Here is a 23,599-nt window from a genome sequence, read left to right on the forward strand (position 1 = left end):
CTTATCTTGCGAGTTTTAGAGTATCCACTTTCACTTGTCTATGAACTGTACAGGCAACCCAGAAGTCCTTTACCGCGGACACGGCTATTCGAATAGATGATGTTAACCCTGCAGGGGTGTACTTCTTCACACACGATCTCACCACTTACCGCCGTTTACATGACATGTACTCGGCAACCTTCAAGCGGAAGCCCAACGAGGGTGTCAGCCACGGCCTACCTAAACACTCAATTCTCTAGTCCAGGTTTATCGCCTATTCAGGTTCCATCCGCAGGGAGTCCGGCCGAGGTTTCCACATACGGCCCCGAACGATGTGTACAAGGTTCCGCGACACCAAACGGGCGCCCGGCATACCCGGCCACGTGCCTACCGCATCACAGCCCACCCCTCGGGTCAGCGCTGTGCACGGCCTCCAGCATACTACAAACACTAGAAACTACTTGCAACTCTTGGACAGAGGACAAGGGTGGTTAAGAAGCCGAGAGGGTCCATTGGTTTCGGGCCCAATGCATGGTAGTAACTGTTTCATGGATCACCAACACAGAACTCAGTTCCTGAGGACGGCTTCAATGAGACAACCCACCATGTACTCCTACATGGCCTCTCACCGCTACCTTTACCAAATCGTGTCCACACACTTAGCTCACACACAGTAGGACATGTTCATCACTGTTCCAATTCATCCCTGATGAATCAGACCTGACACAACTCTAAGCAGTAGCAGGCATGACAAACAAGCATGAATGAGTAGGCATAACAGGGCTCAAACAACTCCTACTCATGCTAGTGGGTTTCATCTATTTACTGTGGCAATGACACCTCATGCAAAGGAAAGGGGTTCAACTACCGCAGCAAGTAACAGATGAAACGTTGTTGTCCTCATGCAGTAAAAGAGAGCAGACGTGAGAGAGTGGGATTGTATCGGAATGACCAAGGGGATTTTGCTTGCCTGGCACTTCTGAAGATATTAAAGCTCTTCATCGGTGTCACCGAACTCATCGTCGGAAGCACGTCTATCAAGAGGGGACAAATACCGGCAACAGAGAAGGAAAACACAATCAATGCAATGCACAATATGATGCATGATCATGACATGTCGATATGCTGTGTTTTGAGCTAATGCAACTAGCAACATGTTAAATGGAGTTGGTTTGAACCCTAGGTTCAAATTCAAACTCCATATGTGAGGGTTTAAATGCCATTTATATGATTTGGCCTAAAAGTCAGCCATAAGTTGCTCTAACATGCATGAAAATGGTACAGATGGATAGATTAGATTTTTCTGATCATTTTTCATATATAATTTATTTCATTTGGAGTTACGGTTTAATTTCTATGAATTTTAGAAGTTTTGGGCATTTTCTGGAATTTCCTGTAAAAGAATAAATCCAGTAAATGGTTTATTGAGTCAGCATTGCGTCAGGGTGACGTCAGGGGTCAACAAGGGCTGGTCCGGGTCAAACCTGACCAGTGGGGTCCGTGGGGGTTAATTTAATCTAAACGCAAACAAAACCCGGTTAGTTAGGGCGTGGGGCCCAGCGGTCAGTGGGTCAGGGGGGTTAACTAACTAGTAATTAGACCCTAATGATGGTGCCACGTCAATGGGTTAGTGCCGGCGATAACCGGAGCACGACGGCGTTCGCCGTCCGGCCAACTCCGGCGTCAGGAGGGCGCGCGGCTGGTCTCGTTGGAACGGCCGCGACGCGACTCGTCCAGCGGTGGCTGCGGATGCGACTGGGGTGGCCGGTAGCGGCAACTGCGACGAGCGAGGCGGCGGCCGGAGCTCGGCCTCGAGCGGCTAGGGGGCTACGGTGCACGACAGGGGCTGGGGTTGGTCGTGTTCGTCTCCTAGGGACGCACTGACCACGGTGGCGTGCTAAGTTGCGGGTTTCCGTAGGTGTGGCTGCGGTGGCGACATGGCCAGCGGCAGGGAGCTCACGGCTCCAGTGACTCGGGCGGCTAGAGGGTGTGTACGGGCACGGGGAGCAGGGGAAAAGAAGGTGGAGCTCACGGCGGGGTCGGAGACGGTCTCAGCAAGCTCGGGGAGGCGGAGACGGCGGCAAATCGACGGCGGCGATCCTCGGTGGCCGAGGAGGGGAATGGCGGAGCTGGCGGCATCCAGGGCTTCCGGCGCCTTCCGTTTGGTGAGGAGGAAGAGGGGGGCGAGGCGGGGCTTCCTGGCGCGTGGGCGAGGCGAGGGGAGCACGGTGGCCGTGGCAAACGGCGTCAGCGACGACGAGCTCCGCTCGGGCAAAGAGGGAGAGAGAGCAGAGGAGGGGGAGGAGGTCGGGAGAGAGTGAGAGAGTTCCAGGGGGTGGCGTGGCGCTGCGAGAGACGTCCAGGGGGAGGAGGAGGCAGTCAGGCAGGGAGGAGGTGGCCGGCGTGTGGCTGCGCGCGCTGGGCACGCGCCCCTGCCTACTGGCACGAGGAGGAAGGCGACAGAGGGGCTGCGGTGGTGGGCTGGGCCGGCCACTTGGGCTGCCAGGTAAGCCTAGGTGAGGTTCCTCTCTCTCACCTTTCTATTGTTTTCTGTTTTCTATTTTCTGCAATTGTTTTGGCTTTATTAAAAATGCCAGAGCATTTCCAAAAATCCTGAAATATTTGTGGGCACTGTTGAAATTATTCCCAACAGCCCTCAACTAGTTTCAGAATTATTAGAGCATTTAAAATATTTATAGGATTTAAATGCCCCAATTCAAATACAATACGAGTTAATTCAAAAATCCAAAAATGACCTAGAAATATGTTTATCATTTTTGGCAGAGGTTTTTACCTTTATCAGAAATGATGAACATTTCCAAAGGGCATTTTGGGATCATTGAAAATATTTCATTGTGATCCTAGTTGGATTTCATTTGGTGCTAGGGTTTGAACATCCCTATTTCAAGTTTAGGCAAAATTTAAACATGATGCACACATGAAGCTAGCCTAGTGCATTGCTAGGAGCTAGGGATGTGACAATAGCACACAAGGTGTTCCTCCGGTATTCTGGAGTTGCATAATCTCATAGTCAGAGGAACATGTATAAGTCATGAAGAAAGCAATAACAATAAAACTAAACGATCATTATGCTAAGCTAACGGATGGGTCTTGTCCATCACATCATTCTCTAATGATGTGATCACGTTCATCAAATGACAACACATGTCTATGGTCAGGAAACTTAACCATCTTTGATTAACGAGCTAGTCTAGTAGAGACATACTAGGGACACTCTGTTTGTCTATGTATTCACACATGTACTAAGTTTCCGGTTAATACAATTCTAGCATGAATAATAAACATTTATCATGATATATAAGGAAATATAAATAACAACTTTATTATTGCCTCTAGGGCATATTTCCTTCAATATGGGGGGGCGCACCAGCCCCTTGTGGCTGGTGTGTTTACCCTCCTGGCCCATAAGGCCCATATCTTTTGCCGGGGGTGCCCGGAACCCCTTCGATGACCCGATAAGTACCCGGTACCCCCGGAAACACTTCCGGTGTCTGAATATCATCGTCCTATATATCAATATTTACCTCTCGACCATTTCGAGACTCCCTGTCATGTTCGTGATCTCATCCGGGACTCCGAACAACATTCGGTCACCAAATCACATAACTCATATAATACTATATCGTCATCGAACGTTAAGCGTGCGGACCCTACAGGTTCGAGAACTATGTAGACATGACCGAGACACCTCTCCGGTTAATAACCAATAGCAGAACCTGCATGCCCATATTGGCTCCTACATATTCTACGAAGATCTTTATCGGTCGAGCTGTTATGCCAATATACATAATTCCCTTTGTCCATCGGTATGTTACTCGCCCAAGATTCGATCGTCGGTATCTTCATACCTAGTTCAATCTCGTTACCGACAAGTCTCTTTACTCGTTCCGTAATACATCACCTCGTGACTAACTCCTTAGTCATTCGCTTGCAAGCTTATGTTGTGTATTACCGAGAGGCCCCAGAGATACCTCTCCGATACTGGGGTGACAAATCCTAATCTCGATCTATGCCAACTCAACAAACACCTTCGGAGATACCTGTAGAGCATCTTTATGATCATCCAGTTACGTTGTGACGTTTGATAGCACACAAGGCATTCCTCCGGTATCCGGGAGTTGCATAATCTCATAGTCGAAGGAATATGCATTTGACATGAAGAAAGCAATAGCAATAAACTGAACGATTAATATGCTAAGCTAACGAATGGGGCTTGCCCATCACATCATTCTCCTAATGATGTGATCCCGTTATCAAATGACAACATATGTCTATGGTTAGGAAACCTTAACCATCTTTGATCAATGAGCTAGTCTAGTAGAGGCTTACTAGGGACACATCATTTGTTTTATGTATTCACACATGTATTTAAGTTTCCGATCAATACAATTCTAGCATGAATAATAAACCTTTATCATGAATAAGGAAATATAAAATAACAACTTTATTATTGCCTCTAGGGCATATTTCCTTCATTAACCTCCTTACCTCTAGTAGGCAAAAGCTTCTCTTTCCACCCATTAATCATCTGCCAAACCTGATCAATTAAATGTTGGAAACAGTCAAATTTACTCATTCTGACCATGGTAGGTAGCCCCAAATATTTCTCATTAAACACTTCTATCATAATGTAAAGTAGAGCAAATTTGTTCCCAAATTGCCACATTAGTATTAGGACTAAAAAGATGCTTAATTTTTTCACACTCATCGGTTTCCCCAGACGCTCCACAATAAGATGTAAGGTAGTCTGCTAACTTGCCGCATATTGAATATTTGTTCTCATATTAAAAGAGTCAACAACAAATAGAAGGTTTTAATCACAGAGGCATTCGTACAAACTTTGACCCCATTAAGACTGTCGGTCTCTTGAGCATCTAACAGCAGGGCTGCCAACCCCTCTGTGCAAAGTAGAAAGAGGTAGGGTGAAAGTGGGTTATCCTGTCTCAGACTTCTCATGGGAGTGAAAGCCTAAGATTCCTTAGAGTTGAACCAAATGTCGTACTCTACCGTAGAAACACGCTACATCGCCAAATTGACCCATGCCACATAGAATCCCAGTCTCAGCAAAATTTCACTCAAGAAAATCCATTCAATACAATCATATGCCTTGTGCATGCCCAATTTCGCCACACATAGTCCTTCTTTCACACCCCTTTAATTATTACTTGTATGGTAACTTCATATGCCGCAAGAACATTATTGGTGGCAAGACGTCCTAGCACAAAAGCTCTCCGAATTAGATCTATTACCTTTGGAAGTATTAATTTTAATCTGGCAACAAGCATCTTTGAGATAACTAACCACATTACACAAGCAGATGGGTCCAAAATGAGTTATCTCTTCTCTGGAGAATTTACTTTAGGGACCGTAACAATTGTAGTTTCATTCCATCAAGATGATATAACACCGCAATTAACCAGATCATCACCAAGCATATGTCATAATCTTTATATCCCCAATATCAAATAGCGTATTTAGAACCTCGTCTCTTGAATAAGGTGCTAATATAGAGTTATTCATTAACCCGCCTTCACGCATGAGATAATACCTCCTGATCTGGTTGAAAAACTTCATAGGCATAAACATATTAGTGAAAAAAAACATAATTACTAAGGTCCTTACCTTGCTTCCAAACCATTGTATGGGAGGGGAGATATTAGCAGCAATCGTGTATATCCTTTTTTTTTTTGAGGGGGGGCAATCATGCTTTTTTTCTTTGAGTTGATGGGGGAGCAATCGTGTATACCATCAACCACAAGTATAAAACCCAAAGAGGCAGCATCATAAACGGGCCCGTTGTTGAGTTCTTTGCTGCTGCCAAGGCCCAACAACATATCAGAACCCCTCCTTTTCCCCTCTCGTGTTCGACGGTGTCCATCGACCTCTCGCCGCCGCCACCGAAGCTCCAAGGTAATCCAGCAGATCTTCTTCCTCCCTCTCCACTTTTGCTACTCGGTGGAGTACTCATGGCTGTTTATTTCCCGATTTGCTATTGGGAATTGTTCTTGTAGGGTTTCTTGAGGAGGAGGAGGAGGAGGAGGAGGAGGAGCGTCATCGCCGATGCCGGACCCTAACCTGGACGATCTGCTCCTCCAGGCCGCGGGTCGGACCGTGGGGAAGGACGGCCAGTCCCGGCAGTCGAACCAGCGCTGGCAGCAGCACGGGCGCCGCGCTGGGGGCTCCTACTCCGGCGGGAGCGGCTCCGATGGCTCGGACGACGGCGACTCCGACTCGGACGTTGCGCCGAGCAACCCGAGGAAGAGGCTGCCGGCGGGGTCGCAGGTGCCGCTCAAGAAGAGGCACCAGACGGGGAAGGGCGGCGGCCGGGGAGGAGGAGGGTACGACGACGAGGATCCCGATGACGAGGGGAGGCGGAGCGGGGGTGAGGACTCCGACAGCGCGCCGTCCGTCGGGAGCGACCTGTACAAGGACGAGGACGACAAGGAGCAGCTGGAGAACATGACGGAGCTGCAGAGGGAGATGATCCTGGCGGAGCGGAGCACCAGGATCGACGACTACAAGCTCAAGAAGCTGGCACGGGCGTCCTCGTCCAAGACGGACAAGGCCCGGAAGGACAGCCCTCCCCCACCGCCCAGCCGGCTGCGGGCCTCGGCCCGGACTGACAGGTCTGCCACCAAGAGCGCACTCGACGAGCTGCGAGCCAAGAGGATGAGGCAGCAGGATCCGGAGGCGTACCGTAGCAGGTTCAAGGATCTGGTTCCCAAGAGTGGCAGCTCGCCTAATAGACGCAGGGCTGGAACCCCCCCGAGCGATGGTAGCAATGATGGCGGTCACAGGGGGAGGATGAACAACCATGTTGGGATTGCTGAGGATAATCGGGATGATGAGTTTGACGAATCACCAAGTAGACTTGACCCTCTCAAGTTTGATGATGTGAAGAGCATAACCCTTCGGAGGTCAAAGCTGGTGAAGTGGTTCATGGAACCCTTTTTTGAGGACCTTGTATCTGGTTGCTTTGTGCGGCTTGGGATTGGCAAGACAAAATCAGGCACCCCCAAGTACAGGCTGTGCATAGTTAGAAACGTGGATGCTAACGACCCAGATCGGCAGTACAAACTGGAGAGTTACGAAACATGCAAGTATCTCAATGTTGTATGGGATAATGAAGCTAATGCTGCTCGGTGGCAGATGACTCAGGTCTCCGACTCTCCTGTCCTTGAAGAAGAGTTCAAGGAGTGGCTTCAAGAGGCTGAAAAGAATGGCGTACGCATACCAACCCGGCAGGAAGTGCTGGAGAAGAAAGAAGACATTATAAAGGCCTACAATTATGTGTATTCAGCAGCTACTGTACAGCAGATGCTGCGAGAGAAGAAATCAGCTGTGAGACGTCCTATGAATGTTGCTGCTGAGAAGGATAGGTTGAGGGATCAGTTGGAGATGGCCCTGGTCCGGAGGGATGATGCAGAAGCAGAAAGGATCCGTGCAAGGTTGAGTCATCTGCAGAAGATTGCTCAGCCAATGTCAACTAACGAGAAGGCAGCAAAGTTAGAGGAGATGAACAGGAAGAACCGTGCTGAGAATTTCAAGAATGCATCAGAAATGAAAGCTGTTAATACAAGTTTGAAGGCTGGAGAGGCTGGTTATGATCCTTTCTCAAGGAGGTGGACAAGATCGAGGAACTATTATGCAGCAAAGCCAGAAGGAGAAGCAGAAAATGCTGAAGCCGCCAATGGCAACAGCGATAATGTAATAGCTGTGACGGAAGCTGTGAAGGGTGGGGTGCGAGTTGGCACAGCAGTCACAGCTTCAGCTCTGGTGGCAGCAGCTGAAGCTGGGAAGCTGGTTGATACCAACGCACCTTTGGATCTCGGGACAGAAACGAATCCGCTACATAATTTTGAACTTCCTATATCACTGGCTATTCTGGAGCAGTATGGTGGACCCAAAGGTCAGTTTGAGGCCTACATGGCGAGGAAGCAGAAGATAGAAGCAACGATGGGTTACAAGATCCCTGACAATGATGGAAGGAGGCATGCTCTAACTCTCTCTGTGAGCGACTACAAAAGGCGACGTGGTCTTCTTTGAAGGATATATCTCTCCTGGTTGCTCGATGTATCTGTCCTCTTGGCAACAAGACTTCTGCTCGCTCTGACAATTGTCCAGACCAGTTGCATTTTTTGCCTTGCTTTCTCTCGAGTAATACACTGGAAAGGCAGATTGTGCGTTTATTTTCATAAATACATAGACCTGTACGTCTGAAAGTGTTATTGACATTTCATGGCCGTTTTTTGGAGTAATTACGTTTCATGTTTGTACTTGCGGATTGCATCAGTTCCTTTGAATCCTATCCAAGGTTGCTCTTGCTTAAAAACAGTGGATAGTGCCAGGTGGAAATGTTCTGTTTCTGTATGTTTGTCATGTTTCTCTTTCCTGATTGACCTGTATATTGGTTCCATTGTTAGTTTGGTCACATCCAATGTTGATTTCGATCTATTTCGGTGCTACTGTTCTTGGTGTTATGCTTTCTATGTGGCCAAGGGAATTTTAGCTCGGGATTACGGATGTATTCATGTTTCTGTACGTATGAAACGGTATTTAACTCGTTTCTTATCATTGCATTCTGAATGCTCTTCCGTTGTCTCTGCTCCAATACAAGTCTTTGCGCGACCAAGATATTTGCATCACAATCTATAGCTGTTGATAAGAGAGAGTAATGTGTTTCTTGGATGAACAGTGCCTTCTTCATATGGGCCTGAACATAGTGCCAAATTCTTCTTGCCAAGCTACATAATGCTCCGCATATTGTTGTACAGCTTACACTGTAGGCACAGAGGATTCAGCATAAAGACCACATATGGCCTCAGAAGTTTGGTAAGCTTAGAAAAAAGAAGTTTCATAAGCTGGACGCCTCAAGAAAGGGAAAAGGAAAAAAAAGGAGGCTTAAACTTAGGACGCCAATTCCCGGCGGACATTCGCTGGGTAACATGGCAGTTGCGAACAGATTCAAACCACATGTCATTCTACCTCAACCATGATAGATTTTATTACTATCGGATTAAGCTGGTTCTGCGTCGTTTATCCATTTGTCATTATTACAAAGATCAAGTACAGTGTTAGCAATCGAACTGGCGTTAATCGTTCTTTGCTTTCATGAACTTCTTGATGATGCCCATCATCTCACTTCCAGGGAACCGCCCAAGGCAGCCCCTTGCAGCAGCAATCTCGGTGTATTCACACACTGTATCGCCGCTAAAAGCTTTACGCTCCTCAGGCTTGTGTTCCGCTGGTTCTGAATCATCAGTTAAATCTTCTCCGGATTTAACCGAAGGCAGCGGGAAATCGTCGAGGGGGGTATTCATCACATTGCCCTCCCCAATCGCTCCCACGAAATCTCTCAGCCGGCATATCGCAAACGGGACAGGTTCAAAGCTGTGGTCTCCGTACTCAACAGGAGTAGAGTGGTCTCCAGTGACACAGAAGAAGTACTGGTAGTGCCCCGACTTCTCAGCTTCCCACAGGAGCCTTGCAAGCTGACCAATAGCCCGGTCGACAGCTTCCAGACCTCGCACCTTTAACTTGACAGCCTTGTCATGGCCAGCATCATCAATAGCCTGCACTAACGTTATAATACAAAATATCAGCATCACACAGTTAATGCTAGTTTTCAAGAGAGCCTATATTTATTTTAACCTTGATGTGCAAGAAACCAAAGTCGTATCCATTTTCTCTTCCGGCTTTATATTCATCCTCTCCAGGCACAAAAACGCGAGGTGGTGTGTCCAGAGGAGCAGAGAGTGCCTTGGCTATAGCTTTTGCCTTGGAAGTTAAGAGAGTTCTATAATCTCCAGTTGCTCCAGGTGCTTCAAGGATATCAATGCCCAACGACAGCCCCAGCCCGGCTATGATCTTGGTAGGAGCTACCATGCATGGTGTGAGTCCATGCTTGGTTTCAAAGGGAGGTACCTAGTATAGGTGCATGCAACTTCATTAGAAAGGAAGTCCAGTAGCATCAAGTTCCAGTAGGTAGAAAACATGTTAAATCATAACCAGGGAACTCTTGCATGCTTTAGATGGGAAACTCTTATGCTCGCCGGAGTAATCTTCAATAGATTTGGAAGAGCCAATGCAGATGTTGGCCAAAAGCGTGTTCCTATATGTGTTATGATGACAAGATGCTCTAAGCTTAAGTTGGTAAAAATTCAGCATTAGAACTCAAGAATCAGATCAGGATTATACTTATTTTGATGGGATTGAACCATGGTACTCGAAAGCAAAGATCACTGTGCAAATCTTTCCGAATCTATCTCTCATTTTGATATTGCTACCTCCAGCGAGTTGCACTGCTTCCGCAATTCCAATTATATCAATACTTTACTTATTTACTCCTATTTATTACTCCTGGAATTATCTATTTATATGGACAGATAACACCCCATTCTAGGAATTAGTAATTGTACGAGATTTTTTTTTTTTTGAGTTCACTAACCTCAATCCGGATACCACAGCCTCGCAATAGCACAACATTAGCAATATTCTTCCTCTCGACAGCACGCTTTGCATTGATGGGTTGAGAAACCAGTATACGTGTGATCTCCTTAGAGAGCTCGTTAACCACAGCTGCGGTGTTTTTAGCTTCTTCCGAATCATCCAAAGGTTCAGCCTTTAGATGCAAGCGGTTGTCTTTCAACGGATCAGTTCCGGAAATGTTTCCACTTAGCCTTGGTCCTTTCACAACCACACCACATCTGTGCTCAGTAGCGTACCTGTAGAAAGAGGTGTAAATTATGGGAATAGGAAAACCAATAATAACACATTAATGCTCAGCATGAATAGATGGTGCACCTGACTCTCACTTCATATTCGGGAAATGATGGGAGCTTCATTCCATCTAATGCAGCACAGAGGATTGGGCCTTCCTCCTCAAAGTGCCTATCCGCCCTCCTGCTGACGATAACCCCCGTGCTTTCGTCCAATGTAGCAAAGTTCGACTGTGCGGGTAAATAATTCAGCAAAGGGAAACAATACATTCATCAGTTCAGACATACCGTTTACTGCATGGCTTCAAAAGTACCCCCTCTATAAAGGAATATAAGAGCGTTTAGATCACTACTTTAGTGATCTAAACGCTCTTATATTTCTTTACGGAGGGAGTACCAGTCTACAATCCGGGGCATTATTAACAAAGGGAAATAGTATGCAAAAATCTAACAAGAGCGCACTAAATTACAAGACTGATCAATACTATATGAGTTTAGTAAATTATTAACAAGTTTAGTAAAGGAATTACAAGACTAGTCAATGATCTGAACCATCAGCAGTAAATTAGCTAGAAATACTATATGAAGTAAGCTAACTAATTAGAAATACTAAGGCACAAGCGCACTAAGGCTGATCTACTGCTATAGGAAGTGAGAAATGTAATCAAGTGTAGCCAGAACCGGACCTTGAAGGCGATGTCGCCCGGGGCCATGGCGAGGCCAGCGCCCATGGACTCGAACGCGCCGCGGCCGCGGTAGTATACGCGGGGATCGTACCCGAGGAGGGAGAGGTGCGCCGTGTCGCTGCCGCAGGCGAGCCCCGGCTCCACGGGGTCCATGAGCCCGACCACCCCAGCCGCCGCCACAGCGTCCAGCCGTGGTGCCGCGGCCGCCTCCAGCGGGGTACGCCCACCGAGGGAAGGGATGGTCACGTCCCCTATCCCGTCCACCAGCACGAACGCCACCCTGCTCCTCGCCCCCGCCGCCGCCGCCATCGCCGACGCAAAGATGCCGCCCTCTTTTGCTTTCCCCTCCTCCCCTTGCTGCCGCGGCGAGCAGCTAAGCGGCGAGCGGCGCTGGCTAGGTCGGACCAGTTACGTTGGATCCGGACCCAGACCAGGCGTCCGACCCGGTCGGTTCGCTCGTTACAAGAACCGACCGGGCCCGAACGCCTCCGCCCCAAATCTCCAAACGCTTGGCGCTCGCTTCGCCTTCGTGCGCCTATTCCCCTCCCCATCGCCGCCGGCGATCGCCGGGATCCTCCGCTGAGCGTAGGAGATCTCTCTACGCCACCTTGCCGCTTCTCCTGCGCTTTCCTTCGCCTCTGGCTCACTTTTTTCGCGCTCTTCTAGTCGCGGAATTTGGCATGTGACAAGTGTGATTGCGCAGGGGAAGGAGGCGCCCGCCTGCGAACAGTCCTGCCGGCGGAGACGCCTGTGGCGCCAGAGGGCCGCCGATTGACACCGAGATATCCTCAACGCCCCCTGATTTTTCCGGCATTTTTTGAGGGCTCGGCGTCCTCCAGGAATTCGGCTATTGCAGGTGAGACACTTGTGAAGTTACAAGAAAATTTCCCGTGTGTTTTTTACTGGGGTCAGTTCGTCAAAATTTTAGTCGTAATTCGATCTAACTCTGTGATTGCTTTTAGTGAAGCCATGTCTTGTGAAACAAGTTTTTGATATTCCTAAGAGTTTTTTATTCGGAATTTGATCTCAAATTTGAAATGAATTAGCGACTAGTGGAATGATCATAGGTGTGCGATATTCAGATTGTCACATTGTACATGACACTGCTTCGTGTGCTTTGCCTGTTAGTTGTGCACTTATCGTTGTTTGAAACGTTTAAGTGTAGTGTGATCTGAATGTAGGAGAGGACGTAATGGTGGGGAGATCAAACTTGCATTCGGGGCACACATTTTAGGATTTCATTAAATGTGCCGCAATGTGAAAAGCTGGATGGGGAAGGTCAATGTAACATCAGTTCAATTCTAGTTTTTTTTTTTTTACAGTTTTGGTTTAACTCTCAGGAGTGTGAAAAGATTGAGGCCCCGCATGCAAATGGAACTTATGCAAAACTGGCTGATAAGTTGGCCAGGTGACAGGGTGTTGAGTTAACAGTACTATATTCACAATGTTCATGGAGATACTTAGAGAGCTTGGAGTTTGAATTGTCAGCGTAGGTCTGTGATTATTTTTGTTCATTGTCTCAGCCTTGAATGTTTAGGATTTAATTTCATTTTATAAATATTCAGAAAAAATTGACATGTTGAATTGTGGACACCAGCAACTTCTAGTACCAAATATTTTTAAGTTTGTTTCTAGTTATGAAATGCGAGCTGCACTTGTGTTGTTGAAATTTCCCATTAGATTTGTTCATGAATCGGTGGCACATGGGACACCACATACCGGTGACATATCTGTGCATCCTTTTTCTCCATGGAGAGACTAAATGCTGGAAAGACAATAACCAGACATATAATCAAACTACAAGTTCTGAATTAGTGAACGCATTGCAAAGTTTCTTGCAACATGATATCACCCACGTCCAACTTTGGATGTTTGAATAATTTTTTAACTAATGTCATGTGCATTTGGTTCAATGTAGGTTGCTATTACAAAATGGTCTGCATGGCTGGACATTTTAAAATGGCTTCTGTGCTGAAGCTAATGATGGAAAATCATGCCACACCTGGTAAACTATAACAAATGAGCTTCCATTTAGTTTATTCTCTTGATTTTATTGGCGGATCCCCAATTCCCCATACCCACCAGAGTAAAACAAGTAGTATTGGTATTATAAAATTCAAGTCATGATGCCTTTACAGCTGTTTTCTTGATTGCAAGACTATCGGTTTGTCTATATAATATAGAAGTTAACATGACTTCAGTCTCCAATATAAGTTTCCATTTTCACGAATACCTGTGACTTGTATACTTATTATGTCTCCGGTTACATTATCTCTGTTTGGAGGTAGTGTAATGACCTTAGACATTTCACCATCTGCATGCAAGGTTATGTTTTTTTTTAATCATATTTGGAGAACTGAATTTCGGTTACTTGCCTCCATATTTCATTTTGCTGGATTTTTTAAACATAGCTCTCATAAGAGAATAAAATAAATGCTCATTGTTAGAAAAACGTACATAACTTAAACCTTCTGGGTATTTGAGAACGAAAATAAGATTTCCCCCCTGACATGTTGGCAGATGAGGTGATTAATGAGAAGAGTGCTTCACATATCCTACACAAGCAACTTCTTAGCGCACACGAACCAAATTTGCTTGATGAAGATGGTAAGTTCTTCCATTTCTTGAACCAGGAGATCACAGACTCACACACTAACATTAAAACTTCTGCATGCCTTTATCAGTGGCACTATTTTTTTAGCAACCATTTTTATTACTCAGTTTTGTCTGATGTGTATTTTATTTGATAACTGATCAGTTTTTCTCAGTTTGTTTCTCGGCTCATATACTACATGTCATGTTTATGTTGTGACACACAGTGCCATTATATTGTAGTTCACATTGTAAAGTTATCAGTTGACACCACAATTTATGATTTAGTTATGTGCAGATATGCATATATTCGGATCAAAACCTATGGCTGATCCATTGGACCTGGTATTTTTTGATAAACCTAGATTCCCCCTTTTTCATATTCTGCTTCCAATTTGAGCTGACATTTTATATTTAAGGTCCGCTGTGATACATGCCAGAAGCCTGTTAAGGCCAGCCATTATGCACCTCATGCAGGTATTGTTCAACACGTTACACTAAACACTGTTTTGGTGTAATTTAGTTCATATGATAGCATGACAGTGAATATGACTCCAGACTAGTCAGTGCATCAACTACACACTGTTTTGGTTGGAAACAATGCTGCAAACATCTACTGTATATATTTATAATTTAGCATGACTCCAAGCTAGTCAGTGCATAAACTACATAATTTGCAGTATGTATATGCGACCCCATGTCGTTGTGTTGTCATAATTTGACTTTATTAATGACTATTGGCACAACCACTCTATTATTCATCATGCAACTGGCCAATAATGTTAATCAACATAGTATTGTATTGTGAAATAATTCATTTATTTAGGGTGGCGTTATTCGTTCGATTACTATATTCCGTTCAAACGTACCGACAACAATACTTGACATGTTATATACCAAAAGTTAGTTTTCATGGTTTTTGATTTATGACTGTTCAAACCTTCCTTGTTACACATTTGCTTGGTGTGACTTTAATTAAAGTTACACTTTCCTTACAAGGTGAGTCCATTGAACTGATCTGGAAGTTCATTGATATTTTGACTTCTGCAGAGCGATGTAGCTCAGGGAAGGTGAACCCAAACGATTCGATGGGTGTAGAAGACGATGTTCATCCTATGAAGCCTCCAAAGAAGGGCAGGAAAATAAAGCTGACAAGCAATGGAAGTATCCCTGTTAATAGCTTATGCAAAACAATTTGATTCTTGTTTATTTACTTTGGGCGTCTACATTACACTGCTATATGCATTTTTTTATGAATAATGTTTTATCTTCATATCCATTCCTTGTTATATGGATTTCCGTTCGAAGTTTTGCTGCCTTGACATCTGATAGATCAAAAGGTACATATAAAAGTGAAATTAAAGTCTCAGCCTGAAAATAAGAACATAGTCAATGACTTTGAGTTGACCAATGGAAATGAGAGCAAACATTTAAATTCTATTGCTGATCAAAGTAAGTGGTTCTTTCTTTCTAATTCAATCTGGTGAAGTTTTTATTCTACTTCATTTGTTGTTGAATAGTTTCTTGAAACGTTTCACCATTGTATGTAATGCTGTTATTAGTATTGCCACCACGTTTGTGGTTTGCATTAGCTTGTGATCCTCCGTGATACATATTTCTAAGCCCACTTTTGTTTAGATGTGAAATACGTTAATCCAAGTCCATTATCTAGAGAAATTGATAGTACGGACTACAGTGGTAGCGGATGTGTTCGACTCTTGGGTTGCAGCTTCACTGTCAGGATAGATGTTTCAATTGGTAGCTATATAATGGTTGTGGCAAGGACCAACTTTCTGGTCAGGTTTTAATCGTGCCATGGCTTATTTTATGCTTCTTTGTTGTATAGGGTTCAAAACACCTGCCATCAATGCTCCTGAAAGTCGTTTTAGAGGTACAATGTACTTATCAGTATGCTTATGTTTTGTGCCGCTTATGTTTTCTAAATACATGCATCTAATCATGCTAACGACCATTTTTGGGAGCCAAGGTTTTGCTCTTAAACACGGAATTGGTTGGCCTTTGCAGAAATAATTTCCTGACTCGACGGCATCCCCTTTATATGTCCTATAAATTTAAAATCAGTCCGCTGTGCTTCAGCAAATGACATGATTTGACAGTGTCAATCAAAATATTGTTGATTTTGTGATGTCTCAGTGCCAACATGATGTCTGGAGTTATTCGCAAAAAAAAGGGAGAATGATGTCTAGGAGTGAATTTTACCTATGTTATTCTTCTGGGGTTGAAGCTTAGAAATGCAGCAGTTGATTATTGTGAGCAATGCAAATATTTCTTAATTGTAATTAGACATAGTTTAATCATCAATAATATGAGCTCCTACACTGATGCCCACCCAACAGCTTTTTCTTCGATGGGGTTTCCAGTTTCAAATGGTACACGGATGTCGGCTTGTTTGGTATCAATTCTGGTTGATCATCATCACATTGACTCTTTCACTAGCAATTTTGTCGTCGGCAAAATCTTATTAGAAAAGCACATTAGAATATACGTGAAATATATGGGACTTGAATAATACTCCCTCCGTCCCATAATATAAGATCGTTTTGCAAGCTTTTTAGCTTGCAAAACGATCTTATATTATGGGACGGAGGGAGTATATGTGAAATATACTATACTAGTTTTTCACAAGGAAATACTTACATGCTAAACAAATGAATAAAATATACATGAAGGATCTGTGTTACGTGAGGATCTGAGTGGGAACCAGAGTTTCTTGTTCGGGTCCTATATTATTTCACATTGGCTTGACTGTAAAACTTGCGCCTGTGTCTAGCTGGGGGCACCAATAACCTAGCAAATGATAAGTTTCTGCCTTCCAAGTTAAGGCTAATATCATACTGTTTTTTAAGTTTCTCTGCACAGTTAGTTCTTATGAGATGGTGTTATGATTTCTTCATTTAATTTCAGATGTGCCAGCTCCTCTTGCTACAAAAATGTATCATTCACGGGGAAACTACCAGCTTCGATTGGAGCTTGCTCAGCTTTACCGTGAATCATGCGCGGAGCAGTCACACAGCTATGCAAGTAATACAACTCCAAACTCGTCACAGAATAATGGGTTGGTACCATGTGATAATTCAACATTACATGGTTCTGATGATTCGGTATTACATGGTTCTGATAATTCAGTATTACATGCTTCTCGGAACAGCAGCATTCCTCAAAAAAAGGTTTGGGGCCATCTCCTTGTGATCATAGGCGCAATATCTTAACATCTTCTGTTACTGAGTGGTGCATGTTCCCACAGCTTCTAGATCAGCTGCCTGCAAGCACATCAGGGTTGTGCTCAGGAATCTCTCCACAATTATCATCAAGCGGGCCAAGTCGTCTGCAGGCAACAAAAGCTCAGAGAGCAGACACTCCAGTATCTGCAGTTAGAAATGAATTGGGAAGAAGCAGGTGCAACAAAGCGGCAGTTCCTTCAAAAACCACAGGTTGGAGCTGGATTTTACTACCTTTCTTTGTCCTGTAAAAAACAATTTGGCCATGTCGAATAAGTAATTAATCTGCTCATTACTAGTTGCTACTTTATTGTATATCTTTTGATACTTTTACTGCTAAAATGAACATAGGAAGCATTTAGTTAGGGAAGACGTAGTCATCACATGATTCACGATCCAAATCTGCATGGCAAATAATTTCAGGCATTTACTTTTGGTGCAGTCCTTCAATAATAAAGCAACAGTTTTTCTTTGAAAAAACACTAAAGTATCATGGTGTGCTTCAGTTCTGATATAAACTAAAGAGCAATTCATTTGTACCCTTAATCATTACAAGAATGTTTGATCTAATTTTACTGGAAGGCTCTTGTACCAGTACCTTTTTTTTATGTCTCGAAACCTGCAGAAAACAAATGAGGCGTGCTTATATCATATTACTTGATTTCTCTTCTCTAGGCAAAAAGAAGACGCAGAAGCAATCTAACGCTCTACCTGCAAGCTAAGCCTCAGTAGAGTAGCCCATTGATTGGTATTTACCTTTTGACTTTGTTGCCATGAATTTCAAATCTTGGAATTTGGTGCTGAACAATGGCTAATCTTGGATCAGTCTCACAGGTTGTTCGTTGGTATAGCCGCTTCATTGGTGAAAGTAATAGAGTATCTCATTTTGTTCATTTAATGTAAAATTTGTTCTAGTCGGAATGACTTTGGGACCGGACGATCTGAATATAAGGTCATTTTGGTAAGTCTCTATCTGGAATTCAGTCCACAGTTAGCGCTGCATGTATATCTCATATAAACTTGATGTCATCTGTTTTTTCTGTAGGCTCGTTGACTCTTGGTAGAAGCTAACCACAACTCGTTCCGGCCCTGGTGATGTAACTAAGTGTGGATAAAGTATCCGTGAAGTCCTTATGTTTATGTGCCCCCCTTGTTATAAATGACATGATGAATGTTCTCCAAACCAGCAGTAGCATAGGTTTTATTTATTTATTAGAATATCATTGGTTGCTTTCATGTTTTTTGAAGGTAAAGCCTCATGGCACTTTTATTTAATCTGTGGCAGGGTTATATCGAGCAGTACACGCCATAACAAGAAACTGGGAGCTCCATCTACCCAATCATAACTAGTTTTAGAATCATAACAATCCCTGGCAAGATAATGTGCTAAACCATATGCTTCCCTGGGACAATGCCTAAATGAAATCCATGAGCTAAATGTAAGCAGTATGCCAAAACTGCTGCATAAGGACTCCATATTTCAATCTTCCCATTGCGTGCTTCGACCAGCTCCAGGCAATCGGACTCCATCACCACCTTGGTAAAGCCGACCTTATAGAGTAATTTCAGCCCGCGAATTCCAGATGGTGTCGTAGAGCCAAGGATTCTGCAGTTCGGGGGTTTGAGAGTATGATCGAGATTCTGATGCCCCTGCCATAGCTTTCGTTGAAAATTCCGAAGAATTGCAATGATCATGCCCTCCTCCATCAAAGAAAGAAGCATCAATATTTATTTTATACGATCTTGGAGGAGGTTTCTGCCATCTTGCTCCAGGAACGGGTGTAGTCAGGACGAGAGGCATGATTCGCCGTAATTGCTTGAACAGTGTTAGAGTAAAACGAGATTGAATGAAAGTCCGGATTTCTATCGATTCTTAAGTATATATACATCTGGAAGAGGTGCCTGTTCGGAGGCATTCGCTCCTTGAATGTTTCATCATTGAAAACTTCCTGTACATGGATCTTCCATCTTGAGAAATCTTTTGTATAATCTTGAGAGTCTTCCCTAAAACCCTGCGGGGAAAATATGAGGAGAATAGAGCAGATATGTTGCTAAAACTCCTTTAAACCCAATGAAAAAAAGAATAAGGAGAAAAGGCGCAACATATAATGATTATTGTCTCCTTGATAACTCATATGAGAAAACCTTTGAGAAAGGAGGAAACTCATTGGTGAGTTTGGAGAACAATAAATATGCTTTGTATACTTTCCTTTAAAAACCTCAGTGGGGAAAAATAGAAAGTATTGCATATGTCGCCTCGTTAAACCTTTTATGAGAAACCTCGAGGGAAAGCTCATAAGGGAAAAGAGTGCGATCTGATATGTCATTGGAAACTCCTTTAAAAGCCAGTGGGAAAAATTATAAGGAGAAAAGATATGACATATCATGATAATTGTCTCTTTAACTCAATATGGGAAAACCCATAGAGTTTAGAGGATAATAAATATGTCGTGTATACTTTCCTAAAGACCCCGGTGAGAAAAACAGAAAGTATGACATATGATCTCATGTTGATATTACCTCATTAAAAACTTTGATGAGAACCTGCAAAAGTAAACTCATAAAGGGAAAAGGAATATAACATGGTGCTTTGAACAGGAGTAATTCAGGGATATTTGCATATCTTGAAGCCATTGAATATGAATTCCATGAACATGTTTCTAGAATGTTGAAGTTAGTAGAGACTTCATGGTTATCACATGATTTGACTTGTAAGATGAACAATATAAAGATATTGCTTACTATGCACCCTGTTTGCATCCAGATAACACAAGCAACATTATCTTTGAGATGATGGTTGGTGGATGTAGCCACTAAGGTCTGTTTGGAAGACTTTCATGGTATGGCTACCACACCTAGGAGGAACACAAAGCTTGTCTATGATCTAACATAGTGGGGATCTAATCGATTTATCCAATGATATTGGTGCCAAGATTTCTCTGAAACTGAAAAACTAGGACAAGATATTTGATGCCTTGGAGATATCGAAAGATATTCTTGAGATCCAACCAATTATGTGTGGTGGATCCAATGGCACTAGGATATGAAACTTTATGTCCCAATATCGCATTCTCATCAACTCATGGTTTTAATGGATCTTTCTCTACGTCTAGAGAACGAAGCCATGCAAGTTATGGATGCATAAGATTTGTCCACAATGAATTTCTTCAATATATTTTGGAGATAGAAAACATAGCGTACCATAAAGTATGAGTGAAGGTGATCGAGGTTTTACCCAATCCTTCATCTCAAAATTCGTCATTAAGATGATCATGTGCTTTGTCTTGCGGGAGTAATCCCTGTGTACGACAGACATGCATGGGTATGTTGGGGAACGTTGCATTGAAAAACAAAAAAATTCTACGCACACGCAAGATCTATCCATGGAGATGCATAGCTACGAGAGGGGGAGAGCATCTTCATACCCTTGAAGATCGCAAAGCGGAAGCGTTTATCAACGCGGTTGATGTAGTCGTACACCTTCACGATCCGTCCCGATCAAGTACCGAACGTACGGCACCTCCGCGTTCGCGCACGTTCAGCTCAATGACGCCCTCGCCTTCTTGATCCAGCAAGACGGGGCGAAGTAGTAGATGAGTTCCTGCAGCACGACGGTGTGGTGACGGTGTTGGTGAAGAACAATCTCCGCAGGGCTTCGCCAAGCACAATGGAAACTATGATGAAGGATAAACTAGAGGGGACGGGGTTGCTGGCACACGGCTTGGTGATTCTTGATGTGTCTTGGGTGCTAGCCCTACCCCTCTACTTATATGTTGAGCCCTGGGGTCGAAACTTGGAGTAAAAGCCTCCTCAAAGTCGGTTTTTCCCGAAAGGCAAGAATCCTTCTCGGACTCCAGGGCTAGACGTCAGGGTTCCCGGCGTCTACAACCCAGACGCCAGGGTTCCTGGTGTCTGGCCCCTGGCCTCCGCAAAACTTTCTTTTGCACTTTCCAAAACCCTCGTGGGCTTTACCCCTTGGCCCAAATAAAGTGTTCTCGTGCCCAAACTTTTCGGGAAACATCCGAAACCCCTTCCGGTGAATTTCGGAACCTTTCCGGAGATCAAACACTATTATCATATATTAATCTTTACCTCCGAACTAATCCGAAGCTCCTCGTCATGTCCGTCATCTCATCCGGAACACCGAACAACATTCGGTCACCAACATACATAACTCATATAATACTATATCGTCAACGAACGTTAAGCGTGCGGACCCTACGGGTTCGAGAACTATGTAGACATGACTGAGACACCTCTCTGGTCAATAACCAATAGCGGAACCTGAATGCCCATATTGGCTCCTACATATTCTACGAAGATCTTTATCGGTCGAACCTTATGACAACCTATGTAATTCCCTTTGTCCATCGGTATGTTACTTGCCCGAGATTCGATCGTCGGTATCTCTATACCTAGTTCAATCTCGTTACCGGCAAGTCTCTTTACTCGTTCCGTAATACATCATCTCGTAACTAACTTCTTAGTCATTTTCTTGCAAGCGTATGATGTGTATTACCGAGAGGGCCCAGAGATACCTCTTTGATACTCGGAGTGACAAATCCTAATCTCGATCTATGCCAACTCAACAAACACCTTTGGAGATACTTTTAGAGCATCTTTATGATCACCCAGTTACGTTGTGACGTTTGATAGCACACAAGGTATTCCTCCGGCATCCGGGAGTTGCATAATCTCATAGTCGAAGGAATATGTATTTGACATGAGGAAAACAATAGCAATAAAACTGAACGATCATTATGCTAAGCTAACGGATGGGTCTTGTCCATCACATCATTCTCCTAATGATGTGATCCCGTTATCAAATGACAACCCATGTCCATGGTTAGGAAACCTTAACCATCTTTGATCAACGAGCTAGTCTAGTAGAGGCATACTAGGGACACGGTGTTTGTTTATGTATTCACACATGTATTTAAGTTTCCGATCAATACAATTCTAGCATGAATAATAAACCTTTATCATGAATAAGGAAATATAAAATAACAACTTTATTATTGCCTCTAGGCCATATTTCCTTCAGGGTAATCATCATTTGTAGGAGTAATCCTTGTGTATAAGGAACTCACCATGTCGGTTGTACCAAAATGTACCGACAACAATAACTCATATGGTGACTTAATGGTTTTTTTACACAACGTATGTTGCGTTTTGCATTTCGGTTCAGAAGTGAGATTCCATTGGGAACCATCTATGTCTGAATCTAGTGATCGACATTGATATGTAATCACTACATCTATCAACTACATAGATATATGATTTTGTACTGTGAATGATATAAGTTATCGGAAAGAGATTTCACCTCTGGAGAATAGTTGGGTATCTGCGTGAACCCTTGTGCTACAATACTTGCTCTATGTTTCACCACCTCATTGTTCTCAATTCTGTTTCCAGAAGAAAATTGGCGTAGGTATTGCTTATGTGAATACCTTTCCCTTTATTGAGCAAGATTATTTCTACCTAGATTATACCCTTTGCTCAACTTCAGTCCGAGTGTTGTTCACACTTTGCCATGGCCATGGTCTTTGGACCTGAATCATGTGGAAGGTTTTTCAATCCAGTTGAGAAATGTATGTCGACAATTGTAGACTTCCGATTATATGTTTCTCCAGAATCTATATATCAATATAGAGTTGATGGAAATATCGTTACCCCTGGTGACTGTTCACGATTTCCAATGTCGTTGAGTCGGGTATTCCGATGTCCCAGTCATTGTGTGCACTATGATCTGGGTTGGTGGAGGTTGCCCGTCCACTAGGTGTATACTACGTGCCCATTAGGTGTCTGCCAATGTGAAGTTGACTTGCATTTACTGATTCAGAGGCCTCGATATCCTTACTTGCGAGAAGCCGAATCCTAATGTAGTATTGCCATACTTCTGCCCCTGTTGCCGTGAACGGGGAGTTGAGTGGTTTTTGTTGGTACCTCCACTCTTTCAGGCATATTTTTGCAGGATTGTAGGATTATGTGACACCTTAATTTATATTCAGTAAATGAATCTAGCAGGTTATTTGCAATGTGTTGCAAATCTTCTGAACACATGGTTGAAATCTTTGAATACGTGGACTTGAGGCAGAAATGTGTTGAGCATTCCACTAATTTCCTAGCATTCTTTATGGTACTTGAAATCTGCCCCTAATGCCTGGAAATGTTCCTCATTGAATCAACATACTGTCCATAAATAACCCCCCATTTGAGGGGCTTGAGGTATTGACGAAAATATAGTTATTCCTCACATAGATCCCAAATATATGTTGAGGGGCCAATGATGTATATCGGGGTGGTGATATCGGTATGAAACCGAATTACCGCAGATGGGAAATACTTGGTAGATTTCCACTTA

The 23,599-nt window shown here is 43.7% G+C and overlaps 3 protein-coding genes across 8 annotated transcripts; 2 read left to right on the plus strand and 1 right to left on the minus strand.

The window, feature by feature from the left end:
* The first annotated feature begins 5,774 nt into the window (after positions 1–5,774).
* On the plus strand, positions 5,775–8,332 carry LOC109754096 (protein RTF1 homolog). Its single transcript, XM_020313024.4, has 2 exons — positions 5,775–5,910; positions 6,012–8,332. Exon 2 carries the CDS (start codon positions 6,061–6,063, stop codon positions 8,044–8,046), a length of 1,986 nt encoding a protein of 661 aa, XP_020168613.1. The 5' UTR covers positions 5,775–5,910; positions 6,012–6,060; the 3' UTR covers positions 8,047–8,332.
* Positions 8,333–8,979: 647 nt separating this feature from the next.
* Positions 8,980–11,835, minus strand: LOC109754098 (uncharacterized). The gene is made up of 5 exons (XM_020313031.3): positions 11,405–11,835; positions 10,804–10,949; positions 10,448–10,724; positions 9,652–9,924; positions 8,980–9,572 (listed from the first exon to the last, which is right to left on the minus strand). Exons 1-5 carry the CDS (start codon positions 11,711–11,713, stop codon positions 9,093–9,095), a joined length of 1,485 nt encoding a protein of 494 aa, XP_020168620.1. The 5' UTR covers positions 11,714–11,835; the 3' UTR covers positions 8,980–9,092.
* A 20-nt stretch (positions 11,836–11,855) lies between these two features.
* LOC109754097 (uncharacterized) lies at positions 11,856–18,510 on the plus strand. Of its 6 annotated transcripts, XM_073500024.1 has the most exons (15): positions 11,861–11,989; positions 12,108–12,260; positions 12,586–12,897; positions 13,323–13,409; positions 13,925–14,011; positions 14,285–14,341; positions 14,416–14,473; positions 15,047–15,160; positions 15,329–15,448; positions 15,843–15,887; positions 16,922–17,184; positions 17,262–17,448; positions 17,911–17,983; positions 18,070–18,196; positions 18,281–18,510. In XM_073500024.1, exons 5-13 carry the CDS (start codon positions 13,937–13,939, stop codon positions 17,955–17,957), a joined length of 966 nt encoding a protein of 321 aa, XP_073356125.1. In that variant the 5' UTR covers positions 11,861–11,989; positions 12,108–12,260; positions 12,586–12,897; positions 13,323–13,409; positions 13,925–13,936; the 3' UTR covers positions 17,958–17,983; positions 18,070–18,196; positions 18,281–18,510. The 6 variants fall into 6 exon arrangements, with proteins under 6 accessions (XP_073356123.1, XP_020168614.1, XP_073356125.1 ...); XM_073500022.1 differs by lacking the exon at positions 12,586–12,897 and having other exon boundaries at positions 11,856–11,989; positions 14,295–14,341; positions 18,062–18,196; XM_020313025.4 differs by lacking the exon at positions 12,586–12,897 and having other exon boundaries at positions 11,856–11,989; positions 14,295–14,341.
* Positions 18,511–23,599: the final 5,089 nt, after the last annotated feature.

Source organism: Aegilops tauschii, chromosome 5 (genome assembly GCF_002575655.3).
Source record: "Aegilops tauschii subsp. strangulata cultivar AL8/78 chromosome 5, Aet v6.0, whole genome shotgun sequence".
Classification (NCBI taxonomy): Eukaryota; Viridiplantae; Streptophyta; class Magnoliopsida; order Poales; family Poaceae; genus Aegilops; species Aegilops tauschii.

Bases quoted from the DNA above. Each gene is read 5' to 3' on its own strand.
- LOC109754098 (XM_020313031.3), bottom strand. From the start codon at position 11,713: ATGGCGGCGGCGGCGGGGGCGAGGAGCAGGGTGGCGTTCGTGCTGGTG. The intron at 10,725-10,803 runs GTGCACCATCTA...CTCTTTCTACAG, and splicing joins GAATATGAAGTGAGAGTCAG to GTACGCTACTGAGCACAGAT. The intron at 9,573-9,651 runs GTTAAAATAAAT...ACGTTAGTGCAG, and splicing joins TTGGTTTCTTGCACATCAAG to GCTATTGATGATGCTGGCCA.
- LOC109754096 (XM_020313024.4), top strand. From the start codon at position 6,061: ATGCCGGACCCTAACCTGGACGATCTGCTCCTCCAGGCCGCGGGTCGG.
- LOC109754097 (XM_073500022.1), top strand. From the start codon at position 13,337: ATGGTCTGCATGGCTGGACATTTTAAAATGGCTTCTGTGCTGAAGCTA. The intron at 14,342-14,415 runs GTATTTTTTGAT...TTTATATTTAAG, and splicing joins TGGCTGATCCATTGGACCTG to GTCCGCTGTGATACATGCCA. The intron at 15,888-16,921 runs GTACAATGTACT...ATTTAATTTCAG, and splicing joins TCCTGAAAGTCGTTTTAGAG to ATGTGCCAGCTCCTCTTGCT.